General features: G+C 40.3%; 1 protein-coding gene across 2 annotated transcripts in view; it reads left to right on the top strand.

Annotated features, from left to right (window-relative positions):
- The window catches only part of tasp1 (taspase, threonine aspartase, 1), a 30,985-nt gene that overhangs the window by 11,034 nt on the left and 6,393 nt on the right, over positions 1-13,558 (top strand). For both annotated transcript variants that reach the window (XM_008306304.1, XM_008306230.1), the window contains exons 10-13: positions 1,573-1,651; positions 6,936-7,046; positions 8,815-8,922; positions 9,912-9,985. In XM_008306304.1, coding sequence (XP_008304526.1) covers positions 1,573-1,651; positions 6,936-7,046; positions 8,815-8,922; positions 9,912-9,985 — 372 coding nt within the window. The remainder of the gene's footprint in view (positions 1-1,572; positions 1,652-6,935; positions 7,047-8,814; positions 8,923-9,911; positions 9,986-13,558) is intronic.

The raw sequence follows: 13,558 nt of genomic DNA, 5'->3' as shown, positions 1-13,558 counted from the left end.
GTCACTCTCTGTAGCCTTGATTGCACCCCCTTGCAGATGCAGACAGCTGTGGACACCATGGATGCTTTGTTACTGTTATTATGCTACTTTTCAGTTCCTTTACAGTCCATTAGTAGGACTATGTTCCATACTTGTGCTGTCGGTCGGCATCTATGTTTTCCGCAAATGCACACGAATGCCGAGCATGTGCACTACTGTTCTTATAGCCGTGTAGACACAAATGTACTTGTACTTGTGGATGCAGAAAGTAACAATGGGAAGTGCTAATCTTTGTCACAAAATCTGAAACTCCTTATTCTAATTTTACGCATTTAAAAGTATCTATTTACTTTTTCCATGCAAATTTAAATACTCTAAATTCCAGGTAGCAGCACGCACCAAATGCATGATTTGCTGCATACCCAGCACCATACAGACAAAGTTAGTGAGGAACTACTGACGACAATGGAACATCCAACAGCTAAAGACTCGGATGCTTTTCTTAGACGTTGGTGGGGACCAAAACAGAGCTAAAGATCTGTTGTGAGTTGGACTAATTGGACCACTGTAGCAGATGAGGGAAATCCACCCATAGTACAACTAATGGTGACATTATGAGCATTTGTCAGTCATTACATATACAGTTAATATGTTTACAAAGCTACAGCGAGCAGTGAGAAAAATAACAGAATTTGAGTGGAACAAAAAGAAAACATCCTTGAGTGACGTGCTTGTCTTAGGGTCGAATTAATACATTTCATTAAAGTGCATTTGTCTTTTTTAAGACAGGCGAGTGACAGATTTGAGAAATGTCAGAAACCCTTTTTCATTGTGGATTTCTTTTTAGTGTTATCAAGTAGCCAGTCAGAAATGCAATACGAGTGGAAAGATTGAGGCTGGAAACAGTTAATTTCTTGCCAGCACATTAGCCAGTAACAACTTAGAAGGAGATAATTTGCCAGGGCTGTGTGCTTTGGGAATTTTGATAGTTAAACGGATCAATGCGCCTTTAGAAAGACTGAACGCAGCAGATTGGAGTTTCCAGTGAGCAGCTGTTACCAAAGGTTCGCCCCCCCTCCTCCTCCCCAGCTTTATGTTCCCCTTCCGTTGTTTCTCTCTTTGCTGTCGCTACTATTTGATGTCATTAATAGAACTAATCTAACTCAGATATTCTAAATTAACGAGGCGACCTGCTACACATGAATTTACTTACATATGGGGCTCTGTTTTGCGATGTTATTACAGAATCCAGTGAAACAATTCTGTGCAGAAAGTCTTTTACTTTGAGTCATGAGTTTCTATTAAAAGCAGCTTAACTGGGGAAAAAAAAAACAACAACACGGAGCTAAAGCGAGTGAATGAATCAGTAGGATTTACTGCCTTCACCTAATCATCACTCTTGATGTGAGGAAAACTGAAACTCAGAGCAACAGAGCTGTGTGTATGCCCTGCTGTTCTGGAGTAGTTCAAAATGTGAAAGTGTAAATTGACTCACCTCAGCCTGTACTGTAAGTTTATCACTATATGATACTTGCAGTGAAAACAAAAGAAAAAAAAACACCCTTTTCATTTTTTCTTTTTCTGTTTTCTCAGGCTGCTCATTATGGATGTGGCTGCTGGGCTGAAAATGCTTGTAATATGAACCCTTACTCTACAGCAGTGAGTACCTCAGGTATACCAGCACCATCTCTACGACTGACTTTGCTGTTGTGCGTATGTGTGTGTGTGTTAGTCTGCATGGTTGTGTATCGTTTCCTCTCGCTGTTACCGTTTACCACTGCCCTGCCTTTTGTTTTTGAGATGATATGAATCAGCCCCAGTGAGTCAAGTTTCAAAAAGCCCGATAATACTTTCCAATGACCTCCAACCGTTCCTGCGGAGCGATTCTCATCAGTCACTTCCTCGACTGATTGAGTCATCATACTCTACTCTTTGTTAGTCAGCTGCATGCCAGGTGCATTGCAAAGCTCTGTGGATTTGCGGGGACATGGGACACCTGTTGTAGATATGATAGAAGGAGAACTGCTGGAAGTGCAGCACAAAAATGGCAAATTTGCAAAGTGCATTTGTCTAGATTTGGATCATTTCTTTGTGCATATAAATGCCTGAAATTATATCTGTCAATTAAATCAGCTTCAAGTTGCTTATTTAAAGTCCATACAGTTTTTCTATATCTTAATAAGTATTTCATGTTATGGACAATCAGCTGGCCACCATCAGTTCTGGTTAAATTTATGTTTTAATGTGTTTTAGAATAATTTAGTTTTTTTTTAAAAATCACATCTGTTAGATGTTAAAAAAAAATGTCAAAGCAAATCAAAGCTACTTAGGCAAGAGGCTTTTTATTACATCCCAGTTCTCACACACAACAAGGCTGTTAAACTGATTAACAATTACAAAAAGCTCCCTGCAACTTCAGCTTCTGCAAAAATGACCTGAAAACGTTTGATTTCATTTGGAACTCACGACTACAGCAGGTAGTTAAACTCATTATATTTTTCAGCTCTAAAAATCTTTGATGCGTTGCTTCTTTTTGTGAAAATAAGAGCATCGTAACTGTAAAGCAGCCCTTTAGAGCAGCTCTTTATATTCATGAAAGACAGATCTTCTATAGGGCTAAAGATGGTGACATATATAGTTGACACAGTATTATTTTGGATGTTAGAAATTAACTTAATGAAATCGTCAGAATAACCTTCTAACCCTCTAACCCTATCCCTAAGCCTTGGCTCTTAGGGGCTTAAAGTATTTGGACAAAGACATCCTTTCCTTTCAGGACCAATCTGCCATGTTGAAAACAAGTTGCATTCTTCCTGAACATATCTAAGCAACCTATACAGCCATGCCTTAGTGTTTCCAAAAAATTAGAGTATGTGCCTCTTTTAGCTGAAGGCAACATTGCTGATTGTGAGCTGTCTGAGTTTCAATGTGAGGCTATATTAGCCCACTTCTTTAAGATGTGTGGACATCTGCCACATAGCTTCTGGGGAACATTAAAAACCTTTTGATGTGGAGCTGTAGCCTAATGCATTTCAGTGCAGATGAGCTGATTTGATGGGACAGGCTGAAACTTGAGTTGTATGTACTTGGACGACAAAGCATTTTGCACTTTTTTTTAAAGATCACTTGAATATATGATCTGCAGCAATTGCTGAGACATTTAGTGTGGTGAAACAACAAAAGCAGTTATGCAAACCATTTATTTAGCATTTACAGTGCTTAGGAGTTTGTACTGATATCATAACCATAGTTCTGAGAGGCCCAGTATGATATCTGCTCTTTGGAAGATCCAGAATATATGCCTCTGTCTGGCAGTCCTGCACTTCTCTGGTACGCTTCACAGCAACAGAAAATGACAACAAACTGCTTTTATGTATTATTACTTTTATGGGCACAACATTGAAACCACCTGCTAGATATTGTGTAGGTCCCCTCATGCCGCCAAACAGATCTGACCCGTTGAGGCACGGATTCCTCAAGACCTCTGAATGTGTGCTATGATATTAATCATTAAGTTGCGAGGTGGGGGCTCTGTAGACCCCCTTTCTTTTCTCTTCTTCTTTTTTCCCAGCATATCTGACAGATGCTTGATGGGATTGAAATCTGGAGTATTTGGAGGCCAATTCAGCACTTTGAACTCTGTCATGTTACTCAAACCATTACTGAACATTTTTTTGCAGTGCTGCAGAAAAAGTACATTTAGGTAGATGATGCGTGTTAAAGTAACATCCACATGAATTCCTGCAATTTCTGCTACAGTAGTTCTTCTGAGGGACCTCATGGGCCAGCCTTCGCTCCCTGTGCTAATCGATGGGCTGTTGATGCTCATGACCCTGTTGTCACTCCACTGGTTGACCTTCTTTGGACCACTGCACACTGAAATCACCCCATTAGACCTGCCACTTTGGAGATGCTCTGACCCATTCGTTGCAATGATAACGTGACAGAAGTCACTCAGATGCTTGCGCGTACCCATCTATCCTGCCTTCAGCATGTCACCTACAAAAACAGACCATTCATTTGCTTCCTAATAAATCCCCCCTCTTTTCATGTGCCATGTAATGAGATCGTTCACCTGTCAGGGGTTTAAGGTTGTGGCTATTCGGTGTATAATATTAGCATCCTCGTGGTTTTGATTAACGTGACTTTCATTTTGTTTGGTTTATTTATATCTATGACCACACAAGATACCAGCTTTGGTGTGGAAGGTTTAAAGGTGATAGGGCCAGACATAATTTAGCCGGTCTGTCCTGTATTCATTGCATTAGCCAAGACCAAGTTAAAGACCATTCTGTCGATAATGATCCTCTGTTTGTCAGTAGATCTAGTGTAAATGTTTTCTCTGTATGTATATTCACCTCACCCTGGCCTCCTATATTGTGGCTTTGCCTTTGATGTTACTGGGGGGAAAAAAAAGCCAGCCTTATGGGTTCCGAGAGCATAATGTGTGTTCTGGTACGACACCTGTTTTTAATTTCCTAACTTGAAAGGCATTTCCACTAAAAGAAACAGAAAAACAATAATTTTCATCCTGACACACGGAGTATGATCCCGACCCTAAATGTCACCCTTTTCTTCCCTTCGCCTCACTAACACTTTGCTCATCCATGCACCCTCCCTCCCCTCCTGTGCCTTCCATTCTAGTCCGTTTTGTAATATGCGGCTCATGTGGGACTACGTTTTACTGCTTCATCTGGCCTTTACTTTGCTATGGCAAGTGAGAGAACAACTCACAAACTTCACTGTTTAGCCTTGCTTCCGTTGGTTTCCGCATACTGTGCCTATGTTTGTTGGCCTCTTTCTTTTTTTACATTTTCGCTCTGGTGAATCACCGCTTTAGTCTGGGCTTCTCACTGCAGCTCCAACTCAAGTGTATTTGTGCTGCCATCATATCCAGTTCCTTTTGGACAGAGGGATTTATGGTAAACACAGTACAAAAGGCACAGTGCTTGGCCGATCCAACTTGCTGCTCTCCTTAAGAAAGAACTTCAAGTCGCCCCAGGCGTTTGGTCTCCACAGTTACTGACCTGCATTCAGTTCTGTTTTAGTTACCTGATTTTTTATGGGGCCTTCATTTGTGTTTACAGAAACAATGAGGCTATATTCTTCAGCCTTTATGGGTTTTCACAGGAGTTTTTGCCAGATGTGTTTTGTTTTAGATTTCTTGTCTTTTTTTTCCTTCTTACCGGCAAACCTAACATTTTCGAAAGACTGCATTGTAAACATGCAGCCTGCATTAAGTATCTGTCTTTTCCTTAGAAACAACAAGGAATTGGTTTTGATGTTGGACCTGTAGGTAGTATGTGGCACATTATCTTAGATATTTAAAAAAAAAAGCACACCTGCTATGGTTTAACTTGGAAGTGGAAGAGGGTAGGGTGAGATATTGTGCAGGCTGCTCGTGCGTTTTATGATTCCTAGTTTACCTAAATACTTGAAAAAACAAAAAACAAACAAAAAATACTTTGTGGACTATTAACCACATGCAGCATAAATGAAGAGTATCAGACAGGTTGACTCACCAAGTGACCTCAAGTACTTTGGTCGTCCCCAGGCCCGATACTAACTTCATGAAAAGAACTATTGTTTACAGAGGAGCAAAAACATGGAATTCACTTTCTTTACGTATCAGAGACACTAAAAATATAGGCTCTTTAAGGAGGAAAATGAAGGGACAATTGGCACAGAATACTTGAGTATTCTTCTTCTGTATTAGTTTAATATTAACAGTGTTGTGTCAACTTTCCTTTATTGTAACCCATTTACTGCTTTGTACTGGGTTGCATTATAAATGAAATGTTTGCTATTTATTGTGTATTTTTTTGTTTTGTAAATTGTAATTTTTATTTTTTTACCCTGGGACCCCAGGAAGACTAGCAACCACTTTGTGGGAGCTAATGGGGATCCCAGTAAAGAATAAAGACAGATTCAGGTGCTAAATAGAGTCAACTGGAGACTAGCCTGCTGGCATTTTTCTGATTGCATTTGAAACTATTCAGGAGATTAGGTTTTAGCATAAAATCACACGTCTTGACACACAAGTTCTAAACTGCAATTTTTTTTCTGTTGGGTGTATAAAAAGGTAAAATTGTTAATCTAACATTTTCCATACAGTCACTACCACTATTTAATGTCTTAACTTTCCTGTTAGACAGTGGTGTGATTAAAATAAACTCTTCCTGTTTACTCTTCACGTAACAATAAATCATATTTTGACTTAGTCATTTGAGCCTAACGGGAAAAATGCTGTTTCTAAAAATAAATTTTATGGCGACATGTAAATTTAAAACCTATTAACATTAAAAAAAAAAAAAAGAGAGATGCATAAATGTGTAATGGTGGTACATGTTACAAGTATGAATGCACACCCTGCAGTAGAGCCAGCTATAGCACAGAGTTTACAGAACTGAATACTCGGTGGTTGGCTGTTTCGAATTCCTGGACCAGCTGGGATCAGGGTAGGGAAAACTAAAACACAAACCTTCCCTCAGCAATTACTGTCAGTGTGCCCTTGAGCAAGGCAGCTGTACTTGGCAGCAGCCCCCAGGTGCTGTCAGTGTTACCTCAAATAATAAAGCTTAATTACACTTATAAGAGCATGCCAGAATGACTGCAGTAGCACTATTTTTATTTATTTTTTTTATGAGCTGAAAAACCAAATCCTTTAATTTCACAATATTTTCCATTACGTAACCTAATAAACAGATCTATTGGAAAAATGTGATCTTTTTAACAGGTTTTGAATATCAAAGCGCACTAGATGGTAATCAGGAAGTGCTTGTACATTTTAATCTCTTCAGTATTCACTTAAACGTCAAGATGTGATCAACACACACAACTGATGTTTTGCAAGTCTGATGTTTATGTGCCTGGAATTCTTGTCCAAAGCGGTTTGGGTGCTACAATGTCGAGAAGCTTACTCAATTGTCGTGTGTGTGTCGTGTGTCTTTTGTCAGGCTGTGGAGAGCATCTGATTCGCACCATGTTGGCACGGGAATGCTCTGCTGCCATGCAGTCTGAAGATGCCCACCAAGCACTGCTGGAGGCTATGCAAAACAAGTTCATCAGTGAGTCGCCCACATGTAGCCCGATTACCGCTCCCTTCCATACGCACAGATTTGTCAGCCAAGAACGTGTTTGTGAGAAACACGTTGAGAGAATTAAACAAACAGATGTTGCATAACATAAGGAATGAGCAAACAACTGGAAACGCTGGAAAGAATAGAATCAGAAGAGGCGGCGTTTGATTTATGGCTCCTTTTCACTGTTTAAACAGGACCTTCAGATGTTCCACACATTATAGCTGACAGCCACAGATAATTTTGGAAGACATAATTGTTTTGTTGAAAGTTTATGTGAAGATGTAATTTTTTGCCATATTCTCAGAAGTGGTCAGTTTTAGAAAGTCTAGTTAACTGTGCTGCGCCTGTGAATGACCACTGGGAGAGCTGAGTGCAGAGGAAGAAAGGACATGTGGAAACATGTGGTGGTTTCTGCCTTGTTCTGGCCTCCTTTAGAAGTCCGTCCCAGTTTGGCTTTGTCATGGGTATCTGTAACACCGAGGACGGACTGAATGAAGTCAGTCTGAAGTTAAAACTTCTGCCGTTTCTTTTAAGATGCACATTAAGTTACACAAAGCTCCATAAATTCTACAGTCGCAGAACCAATGATGATGGAAGTTGAGTGCAAGATTTTCACTCTCGTGCCGCTTCCAAGATACGTCAGCTTCTCTGAATTGATTGCCCTTCATTACAAAAACAACATCAGTTTTCCTCTGATATTTTTGTGTAATACAGTAACTCTCATCGAATAGATACATCTTCCAAACACAGACATATGAATACTCCAACTCCCCACAATAGTTTAATCCCATTCATTTATTGCTGCAGACTAAATAACGGTAAACATTACAGTGAAATTAAACTGATTACGACATGGAAAGATGTCATTATGGAATGAGAAATTTCTTTTTAAAATGTAGAACAAATACCAGGCTTTTATGTGAATGTTGTTCAAGCTACACTCCAGAAGAGTTTTTTTTTATAGAGTGAAGGGAATATTACAACATGGAACCAAAATCTGTGTGAAATGCAACAAAGGAACAATGGTATGCAGACACAACATTTTCATCAAATGCACCAGTTGGTCCTGTTTTCCCTTCGCTTGTTGCTGTGTTGAGATGTTTCGAGACATACTATAGCTGTTTATAGTTTGTTCTTTTCCAAACCGAGCCCTTTTTTCTTTTATTGCTCCACGCTAATCAGCCAATCCAAGTTTTTTTTTTCTGTATACACAACACCTCATTCAAGTTTGCCTCTTCTGAAATGTAGTCAGGGCGCGAGAGGTTCACATTCCACACGGTGATTCTTCTGTTTTGTTGTTTGAAAGGATGCTATTTAGTTGGATTTTTTTGTGCTTTACATGGAATATTGTGTTACAGTAGTGCATACAGTGTGGTGAGTTCAGAAAATACACTACCTGTCATTCACCTATTATTATCGTGCCCACACAAAAGTGGTGAAATATTTTTATTTAACAGTCTGCCAAATAAATAAATGCATCAGGACGGAATAATTGCTTTCAGGTGTTTAACTTGGCTATAAAAAAAAACAACTTGAATGGAAAGATTTTTTTTCTCATGAACCACCTCAATGTTATTAAAGGGCTTGTGTTTTGTTTCAGGTTTTTATTTTTAATTGACTAGATTTCAGTGTGTTTTTAGAATATTCATGCATTATTCTGTGTGTTAGAGTACGAGACATTTTATTGAACAAGTACTAATTTCTTTACCATGTCTATGCCACGTTCACAAGCTTTGTTTTGTTGTGTGTCCAGGCTCACCCTTCCTGACCAGTGAAGATCGTGTTTTGGGTGGAGTAATTGTCTTGCGGTGCTGCAGATGTGTGGAACCTCAGCCATCTCAAAATATTCAGGGTATCTTGGGTAAGACGTTAATAATTTCAAGTCTGATCACGCTCAACGCTGCACGCCACGGATAATCGTAGGCAAAGATTTGGCTGTGAATATATATAAATCTATCCTTAAATAAATGGGAAGAGGGGGAGGAGGCGCTGTGGCTTTCCTGGCAGGTGGTCCGTGTTTTAACTTGCGCAATCAGGCTCTGGTTTCACACCCTTCATCTCCGATTCAAACAGAGACCTCCCACTATGGAATCAACCACTAATCTTTAGACAAGCGGAGGCCTTCTGGATACTGCCCGGTTTGGCTGATTGTATTGATGGATCTGGTTTCTTTACCTGGAGCTTATGAGAACGCTCCTTCTTTTTCTGTAAAGCTACTTTCACAGAATTCGGCTGAGTTCTGTGTGAGGTTTGGTCCGCGAGACTTACTGCAGGGTTTGAGTGTTGCCTTTGCGCTTTGTGTTAATTCTGACATAATACCCGATATATCAAATCCTCAGTTCAACAAATTTGAGCTGTAGAAAGTAGACTTTTGATGAGGAAGTAAACGTGACTAGTGAGTTTATATTGTGCATTATATCAGCGTGAATAATAAAATGTTTTCAAGTGATACCGTAAGGCAGAAGACTGTAACCTTTGTGGGAGTTATGGACTACCTCAGGTTGCTGTGCACTGTTGATTTACAAGAATAAGCACCATGTCAACCACATCCCTATGGTACTGCCTTCCTCTGTAGTTATGTCACAACTGCCAGTCTTATATTTTCATGATAATAGGTATCTTCAGAGTTTACTACACTGAGTCACCTACCAAATGTTCTACTCTGGCAAATGACAAGACTACTAATTTCTGTCTATTTTGTGAACATGAGCTTTCAGTTTAGTAAAACAGTCTGTTCTAACACTGGCTCACCCTGCTTTATATTGTTGAAGTCGTACGTCTTATTTATATCTGTGTTAATGCATTTTCTCTTGTTTACTCTGTTTTGAACCTTTTTATTTTCTTCCACAGTGGAGTTCCTATGGAGTCACACCACAGAGAGCATGTGTGTTGGCTACATGTCAGCCCAAGACAGCAAAGCAAAGGTGAGCTTCCCAGTTAACCAAACAGTTAAAATGTCTTGCAGGGAATTTCAACCACACTTAATCGTTCTTTTTTCTTTCTCCTTCTTTCACTGTCCTGTGTAATACCTTTGCATCACTGCCAGGGTCTTAAAAGTGGAGGATGTTTTCATAATTTATGAGCACTTGGGTTCTCCCTCTTTGACTTGCAAAGATTGTTTGATCATTTAGGAAGTTTGCTTTGCATTATATTTTACAGTATTAATGTTGCAGACTTATAAAGCCAGTAACTCTGTTTTCTTATTATGATTAACAGAGTAGATTAGTAAAATCTGCTCGATGGCAGGAAGTAAATTAATGTACAACAACAGATGTGTTTTAGCCAGACAGCCGTTCTGTGACGAATCGTTCTAAGAAAATGACTGATAAAATAATTTGTGCATTACATGTTGGTCAGCTCACCTGTCCTGGGTAATGAATGTCATTTTAATCTTGACCAGTGTCAAAGTAGGCTATCTATGTGAATGAATATACGATTTACCGAATACATTCAGAGCCTTTAAAAAAAATGCATTTTAATGTCTCTGTCCATGCAACAGCCATTGTGTTTTCAGGTTGTCCGTCCATCCATCCTTCCATCCTGTTCTTTTGCACATAATATCCTAGGAATCCCTGGTGGGAATTTCGTTACAGTTAGCAGGATGAACGGGTTAGAATTTGATGGCCAAAGGTCAAGCCAACAGTGACATAAACACTAATTATGACAGAATTTCACCCAGATGTCTAATAGGATAAAGCTATCAAGTTATGACATTGTATATCCAAAAGGTCAAAGGTCACATTCACTGTGTCATTACAATGTTCTTAAAAAGCACTTTTCTGGTCATTAATCAACATCGTAAGTCAGACGGAAGTAGAGAACAGAAGGTGGATTGTGACCGTTTTTCACATTTGGTCAGATACTGAATTTGTGAGACTAATCTTTTGTGCCCACCATGAAGCTGTAATGACTGCATGAATCATTACTGATTTCTTTGGCCAATGTATCGCTGTCACTCTGTATGAGGACAGGGCACTGTTGTTCAAGTACAGTTCAGATTTCAAAGTGTTCGACCTCCGTCCCTTGTCCCTGCCCCCTCAACCATCCTTTTCCTCTCTCTCATGGTCTGACTCTCTCATCACACCCTCTCTCTGGCCACTACCTGGTCCTAAAGTACCACAAAGTTTACTGAGAGTCAAGCACCGCTGGGGATATCAGTATCAATCTGCATATTTGTCAGATGTGCTCTTTGTGTTGGGCTTTGGGGTGGAATGTGAGCATGCAAGCTTTCCTGTCATGCCAGTGCCAATGTGAGCAGAACACTATGAACTATGCACTTTGACCAAACTCTTGTGTGTAACTTTGTTTTTTTTAATTTAGTTTGCATTCTTACATAGTGTATGTATAACTCGTGGTTAAGCGAGCATTAACATAGGTTAGCATCACTTGCATATTGTACAATAAACCATGTCCCTGCTGTTGTTTATCTACTTTCTGAAAAACATAGTGCCTTTAATGAATTTCACTGTGGAGATACAACAGCATTTATAATTGACATGGCAAAAAAAACACCGTTACAGCAGTATCTAGGTGCTAATAATAACAATAAATGGGAGTTATACAAATGAGGGATTTAATTTAACACTCCATGATTAGTAAAGCAGAGGATGCTGTGATATTAACCAGATAACAAGGAGAGTTTGGTGGCCAAGACAACGAGACAGTGTGGATTGAGAATGAGTCAAAACATGGAAAAGCCATTTTTTTGTGCTCCTCCACTGCTCCACAAACTTCCTTTTTGGCTCAAGCTGCTCCGTCCACAGGCTTGGAAATGTTGCAGAGGACGAGTAGTCTGTAACACTTAAAGGCTACTCCTTAAAATCTAAACTGCAGAAACTTCCTTGGTCTTTACCGTTTAAACCTATTGTGGTGAACCAGTCACCCAGCATCACTTCACTGAGATAAGCTTTTAAAATGTTCTTTATAAAAATCAATGTGCTCAGTGGGTGCAGATCCCGAAATATCATCTGTCAGTAGTGGTTTCTGGATCTCTTGAGGGAGGGTATCCACTTCCTCTTGAGGGGCCATTGGTGACACAGTGATATTGGAGAGTGCAGCCAAGAACACAGCTGCTCCACCAAACCTCACACCGCTCTATCAGAGACTTGAGTCGCTAGTTGTGGGAGTGAAGCTGTGAAGCTAGGATGTGCCTCTGTGCGTTGCCATCTGCATACCAGAGCAGCTGGCTGTTCTATCCTTCATGCCTCCAGACGTTGTACAAAACAAGGTTTCACTCATTGATCCCCAGCTGGGCCACTGAGGGGATTCCATGACACCCAGAATCATTTTTTTCTCTCATATCTGGTGAAGTTCAAAGAGCTTGAGATGGGAATTCTAATGTGGCCAGACTCCAGCTATGATGTCTGCTGTGGTCTGTGTGCCATGGAGGTCCAGGAGTTGGCAAGGTGTCCATGGCCTTGATGGTAACGCTGTGGGGAAGTTCTGCGGCATAGACAGTTTGGGACAAGGGTCTGCAGCGGACTTTACCAGAATCTTTGTTATCTTGCCATCTTGAACTACAACACTGAGAGCAGAACTAGTAGAGCTGAACAAGTTTTGTCAGCAAAAACTTCATTGGATGTGTTGACATAAATCTTTTTTTAAAGAATACTGGTTAGATGAAGTGTGTGTTAATTTTCTGTGCAGTCAGTTGCAGAGATTGCTAAGCATATACACTTGTCAGGCAAAACATTAATACTACTGGCAGGTGAAGCAATTGACATTGATCATCTTGTTGCAATATAATGCTCTGCTAGAAAACCTTGGGTCCTGACATCATGCAGATGTTACTTTGACATCCACCACCCACCTAAACATTGTTGCAGATGAAGCTCACCACCCCATGGCCATGTCCCTTTCCAAAGGCAGTGGCCTCATCTGTCAGGACAGTGTGGTTTACTACACTGCACAAACTGCTCACAAACAGCTTGAGGAACATGACCAAGAGCCCAAGGTGTTGACCTGGTCTCCAATTTCCCTACATGCCAATCTGGATGAGCAGCCATGTTCGATCCACTGAGCACCCAATCTGCAACTCATTGGACCCAAAGGATCTGCGGCCATTATCCTGCCAAACACCACAGGATTCCCAACCCCAGGAGGTCCATGTCCTGAGAGGTCAAAGCTGTTCTAACAGCACAGAAGGCGCCTATACAATATTGAGCAAGTGGTTTTATTGTTTTGCCTGTTTGGTGTGGCGCCAGAGCCATCCACTGCCTCAGCTGCTATTCTACAGACATTCCTCCCATTCCTATTAGCTGGGCATTTCTAACCAGCCAGAGTCCGTCTTCCACTGCTTTTTTGTGATAAGAACATGAAAGGGCTGATACACAGTAGCTGGAGTATTTAGGACAGAGGTCAGACTGGAGTTCTGCTATGTCTGCTTTCTGTCTCTTTTTAGTGTTTTTATTCACAAATTTTAGGCCAAATATCAGACACTGTTGTTAGCTCCTCTCAGGGTTTTCTTGCTTTTCAATCAGATATTGTTTCTGAAGAAA

The sequence above is a fragment of the Stegastes partitus genome, unplaced genomic scaffold, assembly GCF_000690725.1.
Source record: "Stegastes partitus isolate 25-593 unplaced genomic scaffold, Stegastes_partitus-1.0.2 Scaffold1, whole genome shotgun sequence".
Classification (NCBI taxonomy): Eukaryota; Metazoa; Chordata; class Actinopteri; family Pomacentridae; genus Stegastes; species Stegastes partitus.
Note: the sequence above shows the minus strand (reverse complement) of the source record. Positions and strands in the feature narration are given on the sequence as shown.